We start from the raw sequence: 27,000 nt of genomic DNA on the forward strand, positions 1-27,000 counted from the left end.
GGCGGGTGCCGCCGCCTGATGCTGCTTTTTGGCTCAAGGGCCCTGTGATGTCTACCCTGTCCCTGGACTTTGACAACCCAATGGATCAATATTCACAAGAGACGTGGAAAGGAAAGGGTCGAACAAACTGACAGCACACCAGTCGGTCCCAGCAAACCCCAAAACCCTCACCTCCGCAGGCCAGAGCTCCCACCACGCCGCTCAAAGGCGCTTCCGCCACTAGCCTAGCCCCGCCCCGCCCCGCCCCGCCCCGCCCCGCTCCGCCCAGACCCCGCCCCGCCCCGCCCCGCCGCCCTCCGCGGAGCCCGCGGCGGTAAGCTCCGCCCTAGCGGCCCGCGTGGGGGTTGGGTCTCGGCGGCTTTCTCCCGCCCGCGCGGCGCGTGGTGTACGCGGCGGTTGCTGGGCGCCAGGGCCGCTCCCGGGGTAGCGAGGGATGCTGAAGGAATTGTAGGTACGGTCCATTTTTCTCAACTCTCGCTTTCCGGGCCCTTGGGCACTCCTGGTCCCTGGTCTCCCGCGGTCCTTCCCTTCCTGCGGACCTGAGGAACTCCTTACCTCCCGCTTCTGGGGGATGCGTAGCTCCCAGGCTGGGGAAACAGCCACGAACCCTTGGCTCCCCTCTCCCTGACTCGTTGCTGTACTCCCTCATCCCACATCTCCTCTTTATTCTTTCCCTTCCTCCTCTGTTTCTCTCGTTTTGCAGGTAATTCGCAAATAAGAAAAAAGAGGTCTGTCAGTCAAGATTGACTGCAAAATTAATTTTATTAAGGGCAGACTGTTGTACAATCGGTGACTATCTGCAGATGAACCTTAACATGCTCTTGTGACTGGAGGTGTGTTCCAGGATTCGTTGCTTATTATCCCTGGAAGACCTTCCTCCCTAATTTACCCTCCTCGCGTTCCCCCGTCCCCAGCCCCTTTCTGTTGGCTTTATCACAGGGGACAAGCCCTTTAGATCAATGCTTTTGAAGGATTAAGGACAGTTGTTGCACAGGGACCAGATGTCCAGTTCATCATTCAGGAGTGGTAAGAGCTCTGCAGGCCCTACCAAGTCCCTGACACCCCTCGATGTGTGTCCTAAAGTCTGTGAAAAATTAGATGGTGCAATGGGAGAGGAGCACTTGACCCTCATACTCCCTAATTTTCCATGAGGATAAATAGAATTGATATTTGTGCAACAGCACTGTGGAAAAGTAACACTTGTTACTCTCACAACCAAAGAATTCATGACCCCGGATGGTGTAGTTACTATGTGCCTATGAAAAAGGCATTCATATTTATTGCCTTCTGTGAGTACCAAAATTTATATAGCTTTTTATCAGTTGGCTCTTGTCATGAGCTCCCACCCATTACCAGACAAAAGGAAAGAGGCTTGTGCGGTAGGGGTACTATATAAATAACATGTTTGTGCTACCTCTCATTTTGTACATTATTTGCATATTCATCCTGTTTATACATTTCTGTCAGTTGGAGTTGGTTCACAAAATTCCAGTTTACTGAGGAGGGAACTAAACACAGATTAAACAGTACCTGAACTTAGTAAAATATGCATTCAGTAAATATTTGTTGAAGGAATAAATGGATGAGATCCTCAAGGAGCCATGCCTTATACACCTTTGTAGTCCCTGGACGCAGAGCCAAGTCTAGCTCCAGGAAGTTCGCAAATGTGAGAGAGGTTGAGTGACTCACTCAGGAACGGGAGTTCAGTAAGTATCCTTAGGAGCTACTATTTTGCCATTATTCTGAATGCAATGGTAAAAAAGACTGGCAAGATCCCCGTTCTCAGGGAACTTAAAATTTAGTGCAAAGGGAAACAAGATACGAACAAGGAAATTTTGGATAATGTTAAGTGACTTGAAGAAGTAAAATAGTGTGAAGTGAGAGAGATACTGGGGAAGAAGTTGCTTTAGATTTATTTGTTATGGAAGGGCTCTCCAAAGAGCTGACATTTGTACTGAGACCTCAGTGATGTAAAAAAGCCAACCACAGAAATATTTAGGATCAGAGCACTGCAGTTAAAGGACACTCCAATTGCAGAAATCCTACAGTAGGAAAGAGCTTGGCTCTTTCAAGGAACACAGTAAGATTTCTGTAGCTGGAATATGGATAAAGTGGTGTAATATGACCTTAATGAGATAAGTAGGAGCCAAATCACATAGGGCTTTGAATAGGTCATGGGGATCTATCTACCCATGGAATAAGTTTGGAATTCATTTAAAGTGTGATGATAAACCAGCAGGGAGTTTTCTGGAAGGGAGTAATATAATCTGATTTACATTGAAAAAAAGATGTGTTCTTCCTGTTATGTGGTTAATGTATCATAGGGATTGGGGGAGAAGAGTAGTACCAGAAGATAGTTGTGATCCAGGAAGAAATGACAGTAGTTTGGGCTTAAGTGGTATAAGAAGTGGATGGGTATGAAATATATTTGTAGGCAGAACCTACAGACTTGATGATGTTACGAATATCGGGGAGAGAAAAAAAGAGAAGCTCCTAGGCTCTTCTCTTTAATTTGAGTGGATGGTTATGCCATATACCAAATTAAAAAGACTAAAGAAGAAAGTGTGTGTGTGTGTGTGTGTGTGTGTGTGAAGGGGAGGGTTTTTACTTTGCTCACCTTCAGTTTGATATGTTTATTAGAAATCCAAAGTAAGTCCTGTGTCTTGAGTTCTCTGTAAGGAACCAAAGATACAAAGTTGAGATTTATCAGCACATAGAAAAAACTGCCTGGAGAAAGTGTATTCATAGAGAGCATTCCAATGATTAGAGGTAAAGCAGAAGAAAAGAAGCAAGCAAAGGAGATGGCAAAGGAGTAGCTCAGGAAGTAGGAAGAAAACCCAAGAATGCGGTGGCCGAAGAGCCAAGACAACAAAGCATGGCTAGTGTTATTGAAACATACTGAAAAATCAAATAAAGAGATCTGATCATTGGATTTTGGCAACATGTAGTAGTTATGTGCCTTGACAAGCAAAATGAAGAGAAAATGTAATGTGAAGAAATAGACATAGCACTATAGATATCTCATGATATTTCATGAAGAAGAGTGAGAAATGTAGGTAATAGAGGAATACGTGGGGTCAAAGTAGAATTCTCAAAGATGGGAATACTGAAGTGTGTTTCTAGGCTAATGGGAATTATTCCATAGAGGAGAAAAATTATAGTATAAGAGAGAATGTGTATATTTTAAGAGTGAAGTCTTTGATAAAACAAGAGGGAATAGGATCCAGGGAATATGTAGATGTATTGGCTCAGAAACATGAACGTAAAATTTATAGTAATAGGAAGAAAGGCAATGAGTATAGATAGCCATGCAGACAGATGAATAGATTCAATGATCTCAGGAGAGAGTTTCTGCCTGATACTGATTCTCTTTTTCTCAAGAAAGTAGAAGGTCTGAGGCTAGATCAGTAAGGAGAGAGAGGAAGAATGTTTGGGTAGAAGGTTTAAAGGGTGAAAAGAAGACATAAAATAGACATTTTACCCAATGATAGCCTAGCTGGATATAGTATTCTTGGCTTTTATTATTTTTTTAAGACTTTATTTGACAGAACACAAGCACGGGGAGCAGCAGGCAGAGGGAGTGGGAGAAGCAGGCTTCCCAGAGCAAGGAGCCTGATGCTGTGCTCGATCCTAGGGCCCTAGGATCATGACCTGAGCTGAAGGCAGACACCTAACAAACTGAGCCACCCAGACGCCCTATAAAATATCATTCTAAAGGACAGAAGGCCGTCATACTTGCCTTGGTCTCTGTGGGCTGCTCTAACAAAATAGCATAGACTAGGTAGCTTATAAACAATTTTATTTCTCACAGTTCTAGAAGCTGGGAAGTCCAAGATCAAGGTGCTGGCAGATTCAGTGTCTGGTGAGAACCCTATTTCTGGTTCACAGTAGCCAAAATGGAATAAGGAGCTCTCAGGAACTCTCATCCAGGGTATTTATCCCATTCATGAGGGTTCTGTCCTCATGACCTAATCATATACCAAAGACCCCCACCTCCTAATGCCATCACATTAGGGGTTAGGATTTGAACATATGAATTTTGAGGGGACACAAATATTCAGTCAATAGCAATACTAAACAAGCATAGAGTAGCATAGCTGGGCAGGATCAAGTGCCCATTTGAGATTTGTGGCCTTATTAGTGGGTAGCTGAGATAGGGTGGAGGAAAAGATCATAATAGCCAAGGAGTCATAAGACCAGACTGTTGGGAGGGTTGGCTACCTGGTTATTAGTGATAAATTACTGACTGAGCTAGTTCTTGAACCCAGATATCCTGACTTCCCAGCTCAATAGGTTACCATTTTATTGATAAATGACTCACAGCATTATTCTTTGGTGCCACCTCCCCTTCCAGTTAACATTTAAAAAAAAAAAAAGACTTGATTTTTCTTTGATCCATGTTTCTAAATTCTAGATTTTCATAGGCTGCTGCTTTTTTCTCTTTTATCCCCTTTAATATTTACTTGTTAAATTTTAGGTTTGTTTTTGTTGTGTGGGGGCTTTTCTTTTAACCACTTCCATCAATATGTGTTTATTAAATTGAAAAACCCTAACTCTTTTTTTTTTTTTTTAAGATTTTATTTATTTATTTGACAGACGGAGATCACAAGTAGGCAGAGAGGCAGGCAGGGAGAGAGGAGGAAGCAGGCTCCCTGCTGAGCAGAGAGCCCGATGTGGGGCTCGATCCCAGGATCCCGGGATCATGACCCGAGCCGAAGGCAGAGGCTTTAACCCACTGAGCCACCCAGGCGCCCGAAAAACCCTAACTCTTAAATAGTAAAGTGGGGATGAAGGATGAAATTTGGAAATCCTGTTGCCTATAGAGCTGGAATGACCAGTAATAGGGAGACCTAATTTGCATTTACTCAAATAATAATAGTATATAACAATATAGACAGCATTCGGGTAGCCTTTTGCATTTTATAATATGCTTTTTTTCTTATTGTTTTTAATTTTTTTATTTTTTATACACATATAATGTAATTTTAGCCCCAGGGGTACAGGTCTGTGAATCGCCAGGTTTACACACTTCACAGCATTCACCATAGCACATACCCTCCCCAATGTCCATAACCCCACCACCCTCTCTTGACCCCCCCTACCCCCAGCAACCCTCAGTTTGTTTTGTGAGATTAAGAGTCACTTACGGTTTGTTTCCCTCCTGATCCCATCTTGTTTCGTTTCTTCTTCTTCTACCCCCCTAACCCCCCATGTTGCATCTCCACTTCCTCATATCAGGGAGATCATGTGATAGTTGTCTTTCTCCGAATGACTTATTTTGCTAAGCATGATACCCTCTAGTTCCATCCACATTGTTGCAAATGGCAAGATATCATTTCTTTTGATGGCTGCATAGTATTCCATTGTTTATATATACCACATCTTTATCCATTCATCTGTTGATGGACATCTACGTTCTTTCCATAGTTTGGCTATTGTGGACATTGCTGCTATAAACATTGAGGTGCACGTGCCCCTTCAGATCACTATGTTTGTATCTTTAGGGTAAATACCCAGTAGTGCAATTGTTGGGTCAAAGGGTAGCTCTATTTTCAACTTTTTGAGGAACCTCCATGCTGTTTTCCAGAGTTGTTGCACTAGCTTGCATCCCCACCAACAGGTAGGAGGGTTCCCCTTTCTCTGCACCCTAGCCAGCATCTGTCATTTCCTGACTTGTTAATTTTAGCCATTCTGATTGGTGTGAGGTGGTATCTTATTGTGGTTTTGATTTGTATTTCCCTGATGCCGAGTGATGTGGAGCATTTTTTCATGTGTCTGTTGGCCATCTGTATGTCTTCTTTGCAGAAATGTCTGTTCATGTCCTCTGCCCATTTCTTGATTGGATTATTTGTTCTTTGGGTGTTGAGTTTGCTAAGCTCTTTATAGACTTTGGATACTAGCCGTTTATCTGATATGTCGTTTGCAAATATCTTCTCCCATTCTGTCAGTTGTCTTTTGGTTTTGTTAACTGTTACCTTTGCTGTGCAAAAGCTTTTGATCTTGATGAAATCCCAATAGTTCATTTTTGCCTTTGCTTCCCTTGCCTTTGGCGATCCTCCTAGGAAGAAGCTGCTGCGGCTGAGGTCAAAGAGGTTGCTGCCTGTGTTCTCAAGGATTTTGATGGATTCCTTTCTCACATTGAGGTCCTTCGTCCATTTTGAGTCTATTTTCATGTGTGGTGTAAGGAAATGGTCCAATTTCATTTTTCTGCATGTGGCTGTCCAATTTTCCCAACACCAATTGTTGAACAGACTTTTTTCATTGGACACTCTTTCCTGCTTTGTCGAAGATTAGTTGACCATAGAGTTGAGGGTCTCTATTCTGTTCCATTGATCTATGTGTCTGTTTTTGTGCCAGTACCATACTGTCTTGATGATGACAGCTTTGTAATAGAGCTTGAAGTCCAGAATTTGGCTTTCTTTTTCAATATTCCTTTGGCTATTCGAGGTCTTTTCTGGTTCCTTATAAATTTTAGGACTATTTGTTCCATTTCTTTGAAAAAAAAAAAGGATGGGATATGCATTTTATAATATGCTTTTATTTTCTCTTATCTCATTTGATTTTATAACTACCTTTTTCAGATGAGGACACTGAGGCTCAGAAAGGTTAAGGATCTTGATCCAGGACACATACCTAGTAAGTGGCAGAATTATTAACCACAGTGTTCTGACAACAAGTCCTATATTTTTTACTGTAGTAGTTTGTCTCTTTGCTTTTTATATTTTATTATATCCAAAATGATATCAAAGAAAAACAGCTAGGTAGAAAGTAATGGCTGGCTAGAGGCCTTTTACAATTCAAAAACTTTTTCTGTATGTTTAAAATTCAACAGTTAATGAGATTAGATAATTACCTACCATCTGTTTTAGGTAATTTAAAGAACTCAGAGATGATTATGAAATCACTGATTTAATCTAGTAGGGAAATGCAAGTCACTAAACAGCATTTCTTGTACCCTCTCCCAAGCACATTTTATATGTGCTTCCACAATACCCTGTATTGACTAAACTCTATGTACAAAGGAGAATGAATTCAGTACCAGTTACACAGTGGGCTGTCAGTGAATATTTGTCAAATAATAGCGTGATGATAGTTAAACGAGCAATTGTAATAGTGAGATGGATGCTGTGATAAGGATGCATCCTAAAGGGAAATTCTAAAGGGAGGAGCTCAACACTGATAGAGAGTTATTTGTACAAAAAACAGTGGTGTAGGGTTGGAAGACAATACACAGAATATATAAAGTCTCAGAGATATGAGAGTTGGCAAGTTTAAAGAACTAAAATACAGCTGAAGTTTAAAAAGCCAAGTAAAAAATGAGATTGGCAAGGACAAGTTTAGCCCTTATTAAAGTGAGTTCCATAGCTGAGTTTGAGTTTGGACATTTTTCTTCTATGGGGAGCCATTGAGAAATATTAGGCAGGAAGTTGCCATAATCATGCTATATTTTAGATTATGCTGCACTGTGGACATTAAAAAGGGAGGCCCAAGACTGGAAGTAGGGAGACCAGTTGAAACATCATTACAGAGCTTATGGGAAAAGGTGCCTATAGCCTGGAATGGAACAGCAGCAATTTATAATGAGAGTAGTGGACAAAATTTTCAGTTACTTAGGAGCTTGTATTAACATGATTTATTAATCAGTGGATATCAGCAGGGAACGAGAATGAATGACTCCTTGGTTTCTAGTTTCAGCAACAGGTAGATGTTGCCTTCGTTCTCTGAAATAGGAAAGTCTCTGAAGAAGGAATAGACTTAGTGGGGGAAGGTTTTGAGTTCAGTTGTGCATATATTGAGCTTAAGATGCTTGTAAACACAATGAAGTAGAGATATCCAGTAAGTACTTAAATACACTATTTAGAAACTCAACAGAGCTTCTCTAGGCAGACTCATCAGCATATTGGTCATAATTGGAGCCATGAGAATAAAATAAATTTCTTAAGAAATGTATATAGAATAAGAAGAGAAGAGGGGATAGGGAAGAGTGCTGAGGAACCCCAACACTCAAAGGATGGATAGAGAAAAAGAAGACCAAGAAAGGACAACCAGAGAGCTAGAACAAAGGTTGGACAAGTGATAATGTGATGTGAGAATTCAAAAAAGAAAGACGACTTCTAGTTTTGTGCAATGCCTTATAGGAAATTCTATTAGAAAGACCCTTAACCAGTACCTTTCATTTACAAAGAAGAGATGCAGTGGTAAAGTATTACAAGCAAAGAAAACAAAAAATGCATGGGAGAACAAGTAACAGTGTAATGTGACTGAAATGTAGAATCAAGAGAACTAGAGAGAAAGCCATGATAGTTTGATGCTCTATCGTGGAAAACCACGGATTCTGGGTAAATTGTTGGTAACTTTACTATTTGGTGAGAAAAACCATTATGGTTAGGGCAAAGGGAAAGACAAGGATATAAAACATGTTCTGAACCCTGGAAAACCTTACCATTTTATTGTGGAAACAAGATCTTGGCACCTGAAAAGAATAAAAATTCAAGATAATACCTGATTAATGAGAACAAACACCTAATACTATAGGAATTTTAACAGTGGCAAAGTCGATTTGAATTGGAGTACTAATTTAGTCCAGATTTGTATTGTCCTGATTAAATAATAATGCCAAATAGTCATTATCTTAAAAACAAAACAAAAAGTCCTGTTCTAATTTGAATGCTCTGTATAAAGAATATTCTCTTTGTAGATACAGCTTTCAAATTCATTTGTTCAGAAAGGCTTATACTAAGTTTTTACTTGATGATCTTTGATGTACACTCAAAAAGACTTCTTTGTATGAAAACAGTAGCTCCAAACATCCTAAAATAATACATGTAAACACACATTGATGCTTATGCTTTACCTAACATTCATTTAATAAATATATGTTAAATGAGCATTATGTGTCAGTAATACTTAGTGACTCTGGGCATGGGCTACATATTGAAACACACCTGAATTCAAATCCCAGATCTACTTTCAATGGAAGGAATAAAAGTTGCAATCTCACTTAGAATAGTTTATACTTAATTCTAAATATTATGATTTTTTTAAAATTTCAGTTATTATGTATCCAATTATTAAGACTGCTGTCAAACTTAATTGATATTTTTACATCTGTAGGGGAGAGAAATAAGGAATGATTTTAAAGTATTTGGCTAAACCACAGAGTGAAATGATCCATACTTAAGAGAACTAAGAATTGGCCATAAATTTTGCTGAATGGTAGGGATAAAATCAATAGATGTCGCCATTGCACAATATAGCTTCAAAATGATAAACCCAAAGTACAGTATAGAGTACAAGAACACAGACCAAGGAAAGACAACTAGTTGTTTCTATTATATGATATACATACATACATACATATATACATATTTATATAAGATGTGTCGGTAGTTCCCAAGCAACATGTGTTGATATTCTCTCATGCTGTTTCTTAGTAAGTCCATAAGTGAATAGAAAGGAGCGTAGACTTAAAACTGGCAAAAACCTTTGATCATCTAACCTCCTCCCTCTCTACCCCGTTTTACAAGTCTGGAATTAAGGACAAGGAAGTGAAATGACAAGAAATTGACTCAATACTATGTAGCAGAAAGCTTGGATTTCCCAACTTTATGATACTGTTTCTGTTAACATTTATAATAAAAGAGACATTCTAATAAAACCAGAGCCTCTTAAATCCATCAAAACTTTCTACCACTTTAAAAGCAAAGTCTAACAATATGATAGCATCCCCCATTTCTAATAAAAATTATCAGTTGAATACCATAGCTTTTGCTATGAACTATAAAAACATCTCACTTTATCCCCATAATAGCAAGATATGTAGTCTATATTTAATTATTTCTGTCTTATTCCAAAAAGGATTTTTAAGAAATTTATTGAGGGGCACTTGGATAGCACAGTCCGTTAAGCATCCCACTCTTGGTTTGGTTCAGGTTGTTATCTCAAGGTCATGGGATTGAGCCCCTCATCGTACTCCACACTCAGCATGGAGTCTGCTTGGGATTCTCTACCCCTCCCTGCCAACTCTCTTAATCTCTGTCTCAAATAAATAAAGTTTTAAAAAGAAGCTTACTGAAATAAATATATCATAAAATTAAAAATGAAACTGAAGTGATCATAAAAGATACTAGAATATAAACCACTATTAAGTCTTCTTTTTGTTAATATATGAAAATCATGCCCTAATGTCTAGTAGAATCAGATTTGATTGGTTAGTCTCAAATTTTGTTCTGCCTTCTCTACTGTGAGAACAAAGTAAGAAAAGTAGATAGTATTATGCTCATTAAAAGATAACCAGATACTATAATTTCCCCCAAGATCATGCAAGTAGTATATTTCTGATTTCAAAGCCCTCATTCTTTCCATTTTGCTAGCTATCCAGACATACGAGAGGACTCCTAACAGGATACAGTCACTGTAACCCCTAGACACCCGGATTGCCACAATTCTGATTTATACAGGTAGGCTATTGTTTATATCAAATTTATTTTGAAAATTGCACAGAGTTGTTGACAAGATTTATTCTGTCAAGAAACTGACTCCTAAAAATTTATTAAAAGAAAGATAAACGTTATGAGCTTATCTACATTTTAAATTAAAAAATTTGTATTGTATTAAGGAAATTGGCATTTGAAAAATTGATTATCTAAGAAAAAGACATCTCCAGGAGAAGTGAGAAGTCCAAAGGAAAACAGAGAGGAGATATCTAGAGCAAAGAGGAAAACAGATAGGCACAATATTTAAAAAGAAAGAAGGGGAAAATGGGGAGAGAGCTAAAGCTCATATATCCTGCCTAGCCTGTTTCTGATCCCTAAATTAGTCAGGTATCTGGATTTTCCTCTTTATCTTCCCCCATTTTTGTACCAAAAATCTTTTAAAAAATCTTTAAAAATCTTAAATCTTACCTTAGCCAGGGTCCTAGCTCTCCAAACCTTCCTTTCTTCTTAACATGCAGAAATGTTTCTGTTTTGGTTGTCATCTTGAGTATGTGGCATTTTAAAATTCTCAGTTCTTGGGGCACGTGGGTGGCTCAGTGGGTTAAGCATCCACCTTCAGCTCAGGTCATGATCTCAGGGTCCTGGGATTGAGCCCCACGTAGGGCTCTCTGCTCAGCAGGGACCCTGCTTCCCCCCCACTCTCTGCCTGCCTGTCTGCCTTCTTGTGATCTCTCTGTCAAAAAATAAATGGAATCTATAAAAAAATAAAATTCTCAGTTCACTCCATATTTGTTTCACAAATATTTATTAAATGCTTACCACATGTAGATCAAGGGTAAAACTGGTTATTGTCCCTTCTCTCATGGAGCACACAGCTTTCCAGTTCCCTCCAATATGTAATAGATCCACTGCAACCTCTTTTTTTCACCGCTCACAGTAAAGACTCTAGACAAAACCTGAAGAGCAACTACATGAAGATCAAAAAGTAAAAAAGCAAGTGGATTGTGAAGAAGAGTCAAAACTACAAGACTGAATTTCTTTTGCAGCTTTGACCTGAAGGCAGGCTCCAGTCATAAAACCAATGCAATAATAGCACAGGAGGCCAAAACTACAATAGAAAACCTATTTTTATGACCTGCAGATGTGGGAAAATGGAGTCTGTAGTTTAAAGAGAGCATGAGGAATCCTCGTTATTGATGTTGTTTTCTTTTGTGATTTTTTCCCAAGGGCAGGTCCTATTAATGACATTATGGGCTACAACTCAGAGAAAAACCCCATCTTCAGACCAGAGAAACCAGGGAAAAAGATCTTGAGATATATAGCAGGGTATATAGGATAATAGGTATATATAGATATAGGAGAAGAAAAAAACTGGAGAATGAGTTTCCTTAGTTATGCATATGAACCCATCCAGGGGCTTTGGGTCATCTCCATCTGTGCATGCATGAGACAGAACATTGAAAATAGGAACAGACTCAAAGGAACCCTAGAATTTTTAGTTAGCAGTTAGCAGAAAAAGATGTTAAAATTACTATGACTGTAAGAACTAAAACTAGGAAACTCTTAGAAGAAAATATAGGGGGAAACCTCATGATATTAGATTTGGCAGTGATTTCTTTGATTAGATAGCCAAAGCACAGGCAATAAAAAATATAGATACATTGGACTATATCAAAATTTAAAATGTTTGTGTGTTGAAAAACACCACCAACAGAGAGACAAGACAAGCCACAGAATGAGAGATTAGTGCAAATAATTTATCAGGCAAGTGATTAATATCCAGAATATATAAAGAACTCTTACAACTTGAAAACAAAAATAAATAACCCAGTTAAAAACTCGGCAAAGGGGTGCCTGGGTGGCTCAGTCACTTAAGCTTCTGCCTTCAGCTGAGGTTATGATCTCAGTGTGCTGGCATGGAACTCCGCATCAGGTTCCCTCCTCAGCAGTGAGTCTACTTCTCCCCTTTCCTCCCCCTCTGTGATCTCTCTCTCAAATAAATAAATTAAATCTTTAAAAGAAAAACTGGGAAAAGGACTAAAATGATATTTTTTTTCTTTTAAATTATTTTTATTAACATATAATGTATTATTTGCCCAGGGGTACAGGTCTGTGAATCATCAGGCAAAATAGATATTTTTCTTTTTTTTTTAATATTTTATTCATTTATTTGTCAAGAGAGATCTCAAGTAGGCAGAAAGGCAGGCACCGAGAGAGAGGGGGAAGCAGGCTCCCCGCTGAGCAGAGAAGCAGATGTGGGGCTCAATCCCAGGACCCTGAGATCATGACCCGAGCTGAAGGCAGAGGCTTAAGCCACTGAGCCACCCAGGTGCCCCAAAATAGATACTTTTCTAAAGGAGTTATACAAATTGCCGATGCTCAAGGATGCTCAATAATCATTGGAAAATGGCAATGAAAACCACAGTGAGATACCATTTCATACCCATTGAGCTGGCTATTATGAAAAACAAAGTAACATGTGCTGCCAAATATGTAGAGAAATCAGAACCCTTGTGCAGTACTGGTATGAATATAGGATGGTATAGGCATAGTCACTGTGGAAAACAGTGTGGCAGTTCCCCTAAAAATGAGACAATTACCATATGATCCAGCAGATTTCCTTCTGTGTATATACCCAATATAATTGAAGGCAGATACTTAAACAGTTATCTGTACATCCATGTTCTTATCAATATTATTCACAATAGACAAAAAGTCGAAATGACACAAATATCCATCAATGAATGAATGGATAAACAAAATGTGGTATATATATACAATGGGATGTTATTTATCCTTAAAGGGGAAGGAAATTCTGATACATGTTACAACATGAATGAATTTTGAAGACATTATATTAAGTGAAATAAACCAAATGCAAAAGGACAAATATTATAGATTCCATTTATCTGAGGTACTTAAGGTACTTTAATTCATAAAGATGGAAAGTGGAATGTGGTTTCCAGGGAGTTAGGAGAAGAGAGAATGGTGAGTTAATAGGAAGTTGGATACAGAGTTTCAGTTTGGGATAATAAAGTTCTGGAAATGATAGTAGTGATTGTTGCTGCTTAATATGAATGTACTTGATGCCAGTGAACTGTATACTTTACAATGGTAAATTTTTTGTTATATATATTTTATCACAATGGAAGAAGATTTTTTAATAACTATGATTAATATCAGCCAAGAACATATTATCTTCAAAGGAGCCATGGTAAGAATTAACAGTTAATGTCTCAATAGAAATCATGGGAGCCAGAATAGAGAGGAACATCTTTAAAATTCTTAAAGAAAATAACTTCTGATATGGAATTCTGTATTCAGTGAGAACAGCTTTCAAAAGGAAAGGTGAAATAAAGACACTTAAGGCAAACAAATAAGGAATGTGTTGCCAACAGATATATATTAAAACAAATATTGGGGACAGACAATACCAAGGTCAACAAGGATATAAAACTGTAAAGACAGGTTACAACTAGTACAATAAGAAAAGAAAAAAAAAATATGTAAAATTTAGAAAGGAAGAAATAAAACATTTGCTGACTATGTGCTTGTGTACTTAGAAATCTAAAAGTATCATTAGAATAAGGTGAATTTATCAAGGCTTAGATATAAAGTAAATAAATAAAAATTACATGTATTTCTGCATACCAGCAAAAAAACAAGTAATAAATTTTTTAAATGGTACCATTTGGTACATCCAAAAAACATCAATACCTAGAAATAGGTCTAATGAAAGATACGTAAGAGCTCTACACTGAAAACTATAAACATTACTAAGGTAAACTAAAGAAAATCTAAGTATAAAGAGATACAGTGTTCAAGAATTAAAAGACTCAGTAGTGTTAAGATGTCAGTTCTCCCCAAATTGACCTACAGTTTCATGCAATTTCTTTTTTTTTTGATTTAATGCAATTTCTGTCAAAATTCCACCAGAGAGAGAAAGTGAGAAAGAGTGTGTGTATAAATAGACAACCTTATTCTAAAATTTATGTGGAAATATAAAGAGATAAAGAGTCAATCCTACTCTGAAGGAGAACAAAACTGGAGAACTTCCAACACTAGGTAACAATTCCTATTATACAAGTACTAGTGTAGTATTGGCATAAGGATAGACAAATAGCCAGTGAAACAGAAGAAAATGAAAAATAAATTCACATATATGTGGTCACCTGATTTACAACAAAGCTGACACTGGAATGCAATGGGTAAAGGATGATTTTTTTTTTAAGATTTTATTTATTTATTTATTTGACAGACAGCGAGAGAGGGAACACAAGTAGAAGTGGGAGGGGAGAAGCACAGGGAGCCCGACTCAGGGACCCTGGGCCATGGGATAATAACCTGAGTCAAATGCAGACACTTAGTGACTGAGCCACCCAGGTGCCCCATGGATGATCTTTTTAATAAATGATGCTAAGTCAGTTCGATTTTGATACAAGAAAAAATGAATTTTACCTCTTCTCACACCATACACAAAAATCAATTCCAGATGGATCTTAGAATTAAATGTGAAAGGCAAAACATTAATGCATCTAGAAAAATATATAGAATACCCTATAAGTTCGGGGTTGGCAAAGACTTAAAAAACAATAAAGCTCTAATTATTAAAAAAAAAGATAAATTAGACTAAATTAAAATAAAAATTTCTGTTTGTTCAAAGACATCATCAATGTGAAAAGACAAGCCACAGAATAGGAGACAACATTGCCTATTTATATATCTAATAAAAGATTTGATTCTGGAATACATAAAGAACTCAAAAAAGTCAGTAAAAGTCTGCCAATACATTTTTTTAAATGAGCAAGAGATTTGAACTGACACTTTACTACAGAAAATGTTCAAATGGCCAATAAATATGTGAAAATAATGTTAGTCATCATGAAAATGCAACTTAAGCTTCTGCTCATGATCCCAGGGGGCTGGGATCAAGCCAGGCATAGGGCTCTCTGCTCAGCAGGGAGCCTGCTTCCCTTCCTCTCTGTCTGCCTGCCTCTCTGCCTACTTGTGATCTCTGTCAAATAAATAAAAAATTTAAAAAAAAAGAAAAAAGAAAAAGAAAATGCAACTTAAATCCACAGTGCAACAGCTCCAGAATAGCTAAAAGGAAAAAGATGATACCAAGGTTAACAAGGATTTAAATAGTATTAAAGAGTATTTGGTTCAAATTCCAGCTATGCAATTTGCTAGCTGTGTGACTTTGGGAAAACCACTTACCCTTTGTGGGTCTCAGTTTCAACATCTATAAAATGAGAATAACAAGTAACTCCTATTATGCTAAGCGAAATAACTCAATCAGAGAGAGACAGTTATCATATGATCTCTCTGATATGCAGAGTTTGAGAGGCAGGGTGGAGGATCATAAGAGGTAGGGAGGGGAAAAAAATGAAACAAGATGAGACCGGGGAGGGAGACCATAAGAGACTCTTAATCTCAGGAAACAAACTGAGGGTTGCTGGGGTGGGAGGGAGGGATAGGATAGCTGGGTGATGGACATTGGGGAGGGTATGTGCTATGGTGAGCACTATGAATTATGTAAGACTGATGATTCACAGACCTGTACCCCTGAGTAAATAATACATTATATGTTAATTTAAAAAAACTCATAGTGTTGTGGAAATGATTCATGTTGAATGCTTAACTTAATCCAACTTGTATCAGCTTTTATATCATTTAATCCTCACAATAACCAATATATTTAGCAATATATCATTACAGGTAAGGAAATTGAGGCCTATGGAAATAAATCACTCCTCATGGTTATTAAAAGATAAAGGGGTGAAATACATTTCTATCTCAGCTCCGAAGTCCTTACTTTTAATTGCTCTGCTTACTACCTACAGTTCCTCTCTTGGCAGATATGTAAAGAGAGTATTGAGTAGTTGCCAGGCATAAATGTTACTTGACACAGTATCAAATTTCTCTTACAGTGGCTAACATGTACATTTATTGTTCAGACTCCTTATCTAAGTTTTGAAGTTCTGTTGCATGGTTCGCTTGCCTGGATTCCAAGTCCTGCTATCCTAACCATGACCTAGTTATAGATTTTTTTTTTCCTTAAGATTTGTTTATTGATTTTTAGAGAAAGAGAGAGAGTGGGGGTGGGGCTGGGGGAGAGCAAAGGGAGAGAACATCTTAAGCAGACTCTGTGCTGAGCACAGGGACAGACTCGGGGCTCAATTTTACAACCCTGAGATCACAACTGAGCCAAATCCAAGAGTTGGAGGTTCAACCAACTGAGTCACCCAGGTGCTCCAACATAGCTGTCGATTTTAAAATACGCTACCTTGTGTCATATACAATTCTTGGTGTTATGTTTGCTTCTTCCTGTCTACCTGCCTAGTTATGACTCACAGTTTCTCCTAAGTTAGGTCACAGCTCAAATGTCACCTTGATGATCATTGTAACATCTTCTAGGTTTATTTTCTCCAGTACTTAATCACAACCTGAAAATATATTGTCTTTGTTTTCCTCCCACCAAGAATATCATCTCCATAAGAGCAGAAACCTACCTTTGTTTTATGTTATTTTGCTGTTTTATCTTCAGAGCCTAGAAGAATAGACATTCAATAATTACTGTATGGATGGGACTTTGTGTCCCGACCTCACAACTCTTGTGCACTCCAGCTCAAATTTCTTAATATTTCTAGCCCTCAGCCTATCCTTTCAGAACTTGACACAGCTTGGGTGATTTCACTTACCCTCCTTGTTCATACAGCTTGCTCACTTTTAACTTCTAGTCTAACAGTTAATGACAGGCTCTCATTCTAATGACCAAATAGTTTCTATATTCCCTTCATTAAAATGGAATTTTACTTTAAAGGGACTTAGCTATTTTTCATCACATCTTAAAAATAAAAGTTATTTTCTGTTTTAATGTCGTAAATTAGTTATGATTCCTTATAGGATTTTACACACTAATATTTTACTTCATTAAAATGAGGCAATAAATGTAAAGCACCTGGCATATGTGGTGGATACTCAAATGTTAATGATTCTTTTCTTAAAATTGCTTGTCTTTTTTAAAAAGTCTAGATACAGGAAAAACTGTGAGGTTTGGTCTTATCAAGTACCTAAAAATTCAGACTTAAAGTTTTAAATTTTGTCCTCAACAGTAACTCAGGAATTGAAAGATATTTTTATGGCAGCAGAAATCACAGAGAAGGTAGAAATAATAGATATTTAAAAATAAGCTTCCAGACCTAATTCTTCTCCTGATGTGGTTAATTAATTAATTATTTGTGTTTATAATTAATTCTTAATTCTTTTTTTTCTAGTTCATTGTTATTCAAAATGAAACTTATTTTATTTTGTTTAAATGTTGCACCTATGGATCTTTCAAATGGACTACATATAAAGATAGTATGTATCAGTAACTTACAGATGTAGGTATTAATGCAGTTGATCATATTTAATTTTAAAAATTTTGGACTCTTCTGACAGGGATGTGACTGAAATGCTGGAAATTATTTTAGTGCATAAAATAAAGAACTGGGTTTTCTGATACATGCTTTTACGATATGACCCACCATTATGAACTACTGAGAGGTATTAAATTTCTGTGTGATAATGGTTTTTAAAACATATATACATGATTTTGCTTCATAACTTTACAATGAATATTTAGAGCTGTCTTAACTATGAAGCTATCTGGCTTGACTGTGAAACAACTTTATGATAAAAAAATCATTAAAAAATTAATCCCTCTTACGCATGTTTGTTTCAGATGTCTGTATAGTACTATTTTATTCAAATTGTTTTTCTTTTAAACATTAGCATGTACACCACAGAATCACAGAATGAACATCTGGAGGATAAAAACACCCCATCATCTACAACTTCTCAGGTAAAAACCTAAAACTATTTTGTAATGTACAATATAAAAATCAATCTGATCTTAAAGTTTATTTTTCAAGTTTACCAGTTAGGTTTCTATTATATGTCTAGTTAAAAAATGAGAAGGGGTCACTTAAAAATAACTAGTTTAAACAGGTACTAAGAAATGAGCAAAAGGAATGAAAAGATGGAAAGGGGTGACTAAAGATTATTTTGGAGTAAAGAGTTCAGATATCAAGAATAATGGAAATATGGCTTATTATTTCTCACCATATCTAGGAAAAACTCAATAATTTAGTCTATAGGAGGTAAAGAAATTAATTAAAATGTTGTGTTATATATTTGAAAAGAACCAAGTTTTTATTTTTCTAAGAGTACAGAGTAAGTCATAAACCTTTTGGTCTATTTTACTCCATAATAATTGCTTATGGTTAGAATTATAAATTAATTTACTTTTTAAAAATTTTACTTTTTTAAAACAGAGGTTTCTATGGTTCTCAAGGGCCCAGATTTTCTTCTTTTAAATATTTAAGATATTCACCATTGATTCAAATTATTTGTCTGTAAAGACTTTATCCTAGTCTCTGTCAATTTGTTATAAATTCTGAAATAATAAAACTTAAAATAGTCGTATGGTCTTACTTCATATGACCTTTAACCCACACTAATCAAAATTCATCTTTGTGTCTTTACCTTGGCCCTTGTGTATAGTGACAGACTTCCCACAGAAGCCTTTATACCAGAACTCCAAAAAATTAATCATGATCAGATTTAAAGAACTTTGATATTAAAAGAGCTGCATAATTCATTTACATCAGCTGCTGTGATGCCTTTGCCTCCCTAGTCATTAAATGTTTCCTCTTTGCTTCCTTAATATGTCCATGCCTCTAGCCTTTGTTCCCAGCTTTTCTGATAATCCAGTGTTCTCTCTCCACTGCACTCAAAGTATTATCAATACACTCGAAGTGTTGGCCTGTGTGTACACATGCATACATGTGCATGCACACACACACACCATGACAATGAGGCAAAACTGATGATTTCTATTTCAGGGTTAATGCTACTCTGTTTTGTTTTGTTTTTCTTTTTGTTTTTCTTTTTGTTTTTGTCTTGTTTACCTTGGTAGAAACCTCTCAATATTTTCACCAACTAAGATGTCCTTTTTTTTCTAAGTCAGCAGTTTCATAATTAGACTAACTACCATTAAAAGCCTGGAAGATGCAGCTAAACCCATGAATTACCTAAGGATGTTATCTATAATTAATAGTGGGAGCATGAACCTTAAATTTCTGAAAGCTTGAACTGTTTTTCTCATTTTTTCCAGTTATATAATTTTTCAAAGAAATGAGTCCAAGTAAAATTATATTTCACCTCCTTTCCAACATAGTTGTATTTTCATTCTACAAAAGTTTTATTAAATAATCGTCGGCAGTAAGACTGAAGAGGAACACTTTTAATTATTCTGCCTACACTATAGCTCACTTATTCAGTATGCATAAATCACAAATTAAAAATAGCAGGGACTCAAGTCTATAAAAGCTAAATCAAGGTGCTCTACAAAGTGCTCTCCTGTGACATCCTCAAATACCTATTGATATAGTGCATGAATATTCTTTTATATGTGTAATTCTCCAGGGTGACAGTAATGATATGAATTTAATTATGAGATTTGGTGGTTTTGTACTGTCATAAAATTGTATGAAAAGTGTATTTTTTCAAAGATTTCCTTGCTTTACTTCAGATCCTCAAAGATAGTAATATTAGTGAACATGAAGAAACTAAGGAAACAGTCTTGTCACAAACAGAGGAAACAAAACCACAACCACAGATGGAAAAGACTTGTTCTTGTCCTCCACAAGGAAAACTGAATAAATTTATTACAAATGGTATGTGAAATAAGAAATGTAAGTAGAGAGAAAACCAGAGATGTATTTGATAAATATATATTTTTAAAGATTTTCTTTATTTATTTGACAGAAATAGAGCACAAGCAGGGAGAGCAGCAGAAGGAGAAGTAGGCTCCCCACTAAACAAGGAGCCTGATTTGGGGCTTGATCCCAGAACCCTGGGATCATGCATGACCCAAGCAGAAGGCTGACACTTAACTGAGCCACTCAGGTGCCCCTATATTTGATGAATATGATAAATATTAAAACACGAACCAACAAAGCCACTGCTAAATCTATATATTTACTGTACACTTTAGCTATATACTTCAGTTCTTATTACAAGCAATATGTGGACAAAGAGGAAATATTTCCTTAACTGTCAAAAACTAATAATAATTGCTTAACAGATACATATTTTAATTTTTTCATGACTTCTTCTATTAAATCTTGGGGATTAGAAATAGCATAGATTAAGGGGCACCTGGCTGACTAGGGCAGTAGAGCATCTGATTCTTGATCTCAGTGTTGTGAGTTCAAGCCCCAAAATGGGTGTGGAGCCTACCTGGAAGGAAGAAAGGAAGGAAGGAAGGAAGGAAAGAAAAGAAGGAAGAGAGGAAGAGAAGGAAGGAAGGAAAAGAAAGAATGACATTGATTAAATGATTAAAGATTGATTAAAGATTTTTATTTAAACCCTACTTTTGATATTTAGTTTTTTAAAGATTTATTTTTGAGAGAGAGAGAGAGTGGGGAGAGGAGCCAAGGGACAGAATCTCAAGCAGACTTCCCATGGAATCCAGAGCCCAATGTGGGGCTCAGTCTGACAACCCATGAGATCATGACTTGAGCCAAAATCACCAGTTGGACATGTAACCAGCTGAGCCACCCAGGTACCTCTGATATTTAGTTTTAAGTCAGCTGGAATGAACATTATACCCCTGGCAATATTAAGGTTCTTAATAAAATTAGGACCCAAATTTTTTAAAGAGCCGCTGCCTTGTAAAGGATTGTATAAATTTGCTTTACCCTTAAAATTTTAAAGCATCTCATTGTCGTATATTTATATGTTGTCACCTAATATTAATAAAAGATTTTCTTGATTTTTTTCTAGATATTCTATATGATTTAACTTAGATTTTGGTCTCCATAAGTATAGATCCTATAGAGAACAATATTTAGTTTAAAATATGATGAACAAGTAACTGAAGTTTTAAAATTTTCTTTTTTTTTAAGATTTTATTTATTGAGAGGGAGAGAAAGCATGCACATGCACAAGCTGTGGGAGGGGAAGAGGGAAAAGGGGAGAGAAAATCTCAAGCTGACTCTGCACTGAGTGCCAAGCCTGACACAGGACTTGATCTCATGACCCTGAGATCACAACCTGAGCAGAAACCAAGAGTCAGACACTTATAACCAACTGAGCCCTCAGGCACTCTAAAATTTTACTTTATTTACTGCTTGCTAAATTTAAACTTTTGAAACCAGATTTTACTAATTGATTTTTCCCTTAGTAAAAGTTACTTTTTAATTCACATCAATATATTTTTTTAAGATTTTATTTATTTGTTTGACAGACAAAGATCACAAGTAGGCAGAGAGGCAGGCAGAGAGAGAGGAGGAAGAAGGCTCCCTGCTGAGCAGAGACCTCGATCCAGGACCCTGGGATCATGACCCGAGCTGAAGGCAGAGGCTTTAACCCACTGAGCCACCCAGGTGCCCCTTAACATCAATATTTTTAAGGATTCTAAAGCTGAACTTGAATATCCGACAGTGAAAAGTGATTGGACTTCTTTGTAAACATAATTTCTGCACATAGATCTTACATGCACATTCCCATGACCATATACTCTATATAGTGGGTATTGTCTATACAGCAATTGTTAGGAGTAGGGTCAGGGCCTTTGAAGAGAGGAAAATGTATTGGTCACCAAAGATTATCCACTGAGATTGAGAACTGCAGTTTGCTCAGGAACTAATTTAGGAGTTTTATAACACCAGTATTGAAACTACAAATATACTTGGGCTTATAACTGGTTTTCCCCTTTGTTTGCTTTCATTTTTGATTTTTCAAATTTAGAGAAATTTATAGGAAAATGATCTTCCATGTTTCTATCTTAGGGGGTGTATATTCTTGTATTCTCTTTTTCTGTCTCTATCTCCATCTGTCTGTCTGAGTCTTATCTCTGTCTCTCTCACACGCACAACTACACCCTATATATTGGTGTACAGAAACTCTTAAAACATATTTTCTAGATAATAGCATATATTCTAGATAATGGAGATAGAGCTGCAGTTTCTCTGTAAATCATATTTAATTCACCAATCCCATAATGTATATAAGTTAATTTAGTAAGAAATCTAAACTCTCAATCACATGCAGAAATCAATCTCATCCCTTTTAATCACACTATTTATGTCTTTTATTTGGGTGGTAGCTTGCCTAGTACCAAAGAAATGGATATTCTAGGGAAATAAGTTTAGGTTTTAGGCTATTATTCTTTTTTTGTTTCTTTTAAGTTTGATTTCAGTAAAGATACTTTGTTTTCAATAAAAGGTACTTTATAACCTTTTTCATAAAGTGTTTTTCCTTTAAATAAATGAAAGGAAAGCTTTATTATATGTCCAACTCTGACTTTCAAATAATCTTAGGACCAGAATTTCTCCATTAAAATCTTATCATCAGAAAAAAAAAAATCTTATCATCAGTATTATGAAGTAAGTGGTCTTGAAAGTTTAGAGCTCAAAAATAATATCCCAGACACTTTCAATTTCTGGTCCAGCATCATCCCTCCACCTTAACATATAAAAAGCTGAACAAACTGAAAAATTAATGACTCTTCTTTGTCCCACCAAAAAAGTAAGGCTAGAGGGCAAATAACTACCCCCAAATTGGAGACAGCATGTGGACACAAAGGATCATAACTTATCAGAGCAGAAACCTCTGTGAGAACCAGTACTAGGGTAGGTATACCTAAATTTTAATTGACAAATTGGCTAGGGACTCAGGGTGGATAAGTCTGAGGGGGGTAGGCCAGTCATGGTACGGGAAACACACTTTTGTGAGTTTTACCTCCAGGAGCCATCTGGCAGGCGGAGGGGGAAAGTAATCATATGCAGTATACTAGAGCTTTCTGCTCTTCTTAAGAATACCTTCCCTCAAGAGAAACTGTTTTATCGGAACCTAACCTATGGGGATTTTATCTGAACCAAACTGACCAGGGAAAAGAGAAATAACCAAAACTTATCCCCTCTGTATAACCCCCACTAGCCATCCTATAAAACCTAATGGGATAGGAAAAAAAAAAAAAAAACTAAGAGGCACTTGTGAGGTTCATAGTGCAGGAGCAAAGGCTTACTAAAGACTGGTTCAACTCTATAGAAGTCTTCCCCTTCCCACACAACTTACCACTATATTACCAAAGGTCTTTTTACCCAGGACAATATATTCACTTTTAAGCAAAAATATGTAAGATGTATTTAAAGACCAAACAAACAACAACAACAACAACAACAACAACAAAACAGTTTAGGGACGCCTGGGTGGCGCAGTTGGTTGGACGACTGCCTCCGGCTCAGGGCGTGATCCTGGAGTCCCGGGATCGAGTCCCACATCGGGCTCCCAGCTCCATGGGGAGTCTGCTTCTCCCTCTGACCTTCTCCTCGCTCATGCTCTCTCTCACTGTCTCTCTCTCTCAAATAAATAAAATAAAATCTTAAAAAAAAAAAAAAAACAGTTTAAAGAGACAAAGTATCAGTAGACCCATATATTGCAGGGATGTTGGAATTATCAAACTGTGAATTTTAAAAACTATGACTAATATACTTAGGGCTCCAGTGGAAAAGTAAACATGTAAGAATGGAAGGGTAATGTAAGGAGGAAATGGAAGTCCTCAGAACAAAAAAAAAAAAAAATGCTAGAAATTAAAAACACTAATGGAAACAAATGTCTTTGATGGCTTCATTAATAGACTGTACACAGCTGACAAAAGAATCTCTGAGCTTGTGGATCTGTCATTAGGAAATTCCAATGCTGAAAAGTAAAGAGGAAAAAAAGATTGAAAAAAAGGAACAGAATACACAAGAACTGTGGGATGACTACAAAACATAATGGGATTAGCAGAGAAGAAGAGAAAAGGCAGCAGAATAAAGATTTGAAAGCAATAATAACTGAGATTTCCCCCAAATTAGCACCAGGTAGAAAACCACAGATCCAGGAAGCTCAGAGAATTCCAAGCAGAATAAATACCAAAAAATAAACAAACAAACAAAAATACTACACTTGGTTATATCATATTCATCCTATAGGAACTCAAAGATTTTTAAAAGTCTTGAGAGAAGCCGGGGAGGGGGAACACTTTACTGATAGAGTAGCAAAGATAAAAATTCTATCTGACTTAACTGCCGAAATGATGCAAGTGAAAAGAGAATGAAATGAAATATTTAAAGTGTTGAGACAAAAACAACACACCAGCCTAAAATTCTGTATACTACAAAATGATCATTCAAAAGTGAAGGGTCTTTTGGGTGGCTCAGACAGATAACTGTCTGATTCTTGATCTGAGGTCATAATCTCAGGCTTGTGACATTGAGCTTCGCATCAGAGTCCACACTGGGCATGGAGCCTGCTTAAGAGTCTCACACACACTCTCTCTCTCTGTCTCCCACTGTTCCTCACCCCCAAATTAAAAAAAAAAAAGAAAAAGTGAAAGAGAAATAAAGACTTTCTCAGACCAACAAAAATCAAACCAGTAAATCTGCCTTGCAAAATGTTAAAAGAAATTCTTCAGAGGGAAAAAAATTATATAGGTCAGAAACCCAGATTTACATGAAGAAGGAAGCACATCAGAGAAGGAGTACATGAAGGTAAAACAAAAACTTTTTTTTAATAGTCTTAAATGATTGAACACATAACATTTCACAATAATAGCAAAAATATGTTCACTGATTATATGCATTATTCTCAAGCTTACATAGAACATTCACTAAGATGGACCACATTCTGTCATATGCATACAAAACACCTTAATTAATCTAAAAAAATAAAAATCATACAGTATATACCCTCAGACCATAAAGGGTTTAAGCAAAAATTCCAAAGGCGGTTGGAAAATCCTAAAATACTTGGAGATTAAACAATACATTTCTAAATAATACATGGGAACTTCAAGTGATATTTTAAAATAGTTGGAACTAAATGAAAATAAAAATACAACTTGTGAAAATTTGTGAGATGCAGTGAAAGCAGTGCTTAGAGGAAATTTTATAAAATTTAGGGGCACCTGGATGGCTCAGTCAGTGAAGCGGCTGCCTTCAGCTCAGGTCATGATCCTGGAATCCCAGGATCGTGCCCACATCCTGCTTCCTGCTCTCTAGGGAATCTGCTTCTTCCTCTACGCCTCCCCATGCTCATGCTCTCTCTCTCTCTGGCTCATTCTCTCTCAAATCAATAAATATTTTTAAAATAGTGAGAATTTATAACATTGAATGCACATTTTAGAAAAGAATAAGAATCTAAAACCAATCTTCTAAGCTTCCACATTAGGAAACCTGAAAAAGGAGCAGATTAAGCCCAAAGTAAACAAAAGAAAATAAATAGCAAAAATTAGAGCAGATATCATTGAAACTTAAATCAATAGCAAAAATTTTAGGTGCCTGGGTGGCTCAGTCTTTAAGCATCTGCCTTCAGCTCAGGTCAGGATCCCAGGGTCCGGGGATTGAGCCCTGCATCGGGCTCCCCACTCTGCAGGAAGCCTGCTTCTCTCACTCTCTCATTCCCCCTGCTTGTGTTCCCTCTCTCGCTATGTCTCTGTCAAATAAATAAGTACAATCTTTTTTAAAAAAATAGCAAAAAAATCAATGAAACCAAAAGCTGGTTCTTTTATAAGGTTGATAAGCTCAATAGACCTCTAGCTAGGCTAAGAAAAACACAAAGAAAATATAATCCACTAAAATTAGAAATTTAAGAAGGGACATCACTACATCACTACCCATGGAGCTGTAGAAAGATATTAAGATAAGATAAAAAGATAATAAAGGAATACTATGAACATCTCTTAGCTCACAAATTTGATAACTGAGAGGAAATAGACCATTTTCCTGAAAAACACAATCTACCAAAATATACACAAGAATAGACAATCTGAATAGGAATATATCTATTAAATAAATTGAATCAATAATTAATAACCTCCCAAAACAAAAGGCACCAGACCTAAAATGGCTTCACTGGAGAATCTTGCCAAATATTTAAGAAAGAAGTTATACCAATTTTCTACAATCTCTTCCCAAAGATGGAAGCAGAGGGATAGTTCCCAAATCATTCTGTGAGGTCAGCATTTGCCTCATATTCAAATCAAAAACATTACAAGAAAAGAAAACCAGAAACCAGAAGATCCTCAACAAAATATTACTAAATTGACTTAATAATGTATAAAAGAATTATACAGGGGTGCCTGGGTGGCTCAGTTGGTTGGGCCATTGCCTTTGGCTCAGGTCATGATCCTGGAGTCCTGGGATCAAGTCCCGCATCAGGCTCCTTGCTCGGCGAGGAGCCTGCTTCTCCCTCTGCCTGCTCTTCCCCCTGCTTGTGTGCTCTCTCTCTCTCTCTCTGACAAATAAATAAATCTTTAAAAAAAAAAAAAAGAATTATACATCATGCAACCATGTGAGATTTATTCTAGGTATGCAAGGTTGGTTCATATTTGAAAATGAATGATTGTAATCCATAACATGAACAGGATAAAGAAGAGAAATCATATGATCATAATAATAGGTGCAGGAAAAACATTTGACAAAATCCAATATCCATCATAATTTACAGATAGAGGGAAACTTCCTCAGCT

General features: G+C 36.8%; 1 protein-coding gene across 5 annotated transcripts in view; it reads left to right on the forward strand.

Moving 5' to 3' along the window:
- Positions 1-369: 369 nt before the first annotated feature.
- The window catches only part of SLC9B1 (solute carrier family 9 member B1), a 63,310-nt gene continuing 36,679 nt past the window's right edge, over positions 370-27,000 (forward strand). Inside the window, exons 1-4 of one of the 5 annotated variants that reach the window (XM_044224381.1) lie at positions 377-451; positions 10,374-10,460; positions 18,213-18,282; positions 20,014-20,158. In XM_044224381.1, coding sequence (XP_044080316.1) covers positions 18,214-18,282; positions 20,014-20,158 — 214 coding nt within the window. In that variant the 5' untranslated portion in view covers positions 377-451; positions 10,374-10,460; position 18,213. Of the gene's footprint in view, positions 452-6,579; positions 6,637-10,373; positions 10,461-18,209; positions 18,283-20,013; positions 20,159-27,000 lie in introns of those variants that run through there. The other 4 variants (XM_044224383.1, XM_044224382.1, XM_044224380.1 and 1 more) reach the window with 4 other exon arrangements.

Source organism: Neovison vison, chromosome 11 (assembly GCF_020171115.1).
Source record: "Neovison vison isolate M4711 chromosome 11, ASM_NN_V1, whole genome shotgun sequence".
Taxonomy (NCBI): domain Eukaryota; kingdom Metazoa; phylum Chordata; class Mammalia; order Carnivora; family Mustelidae; genus Neogale; species Neogale vison.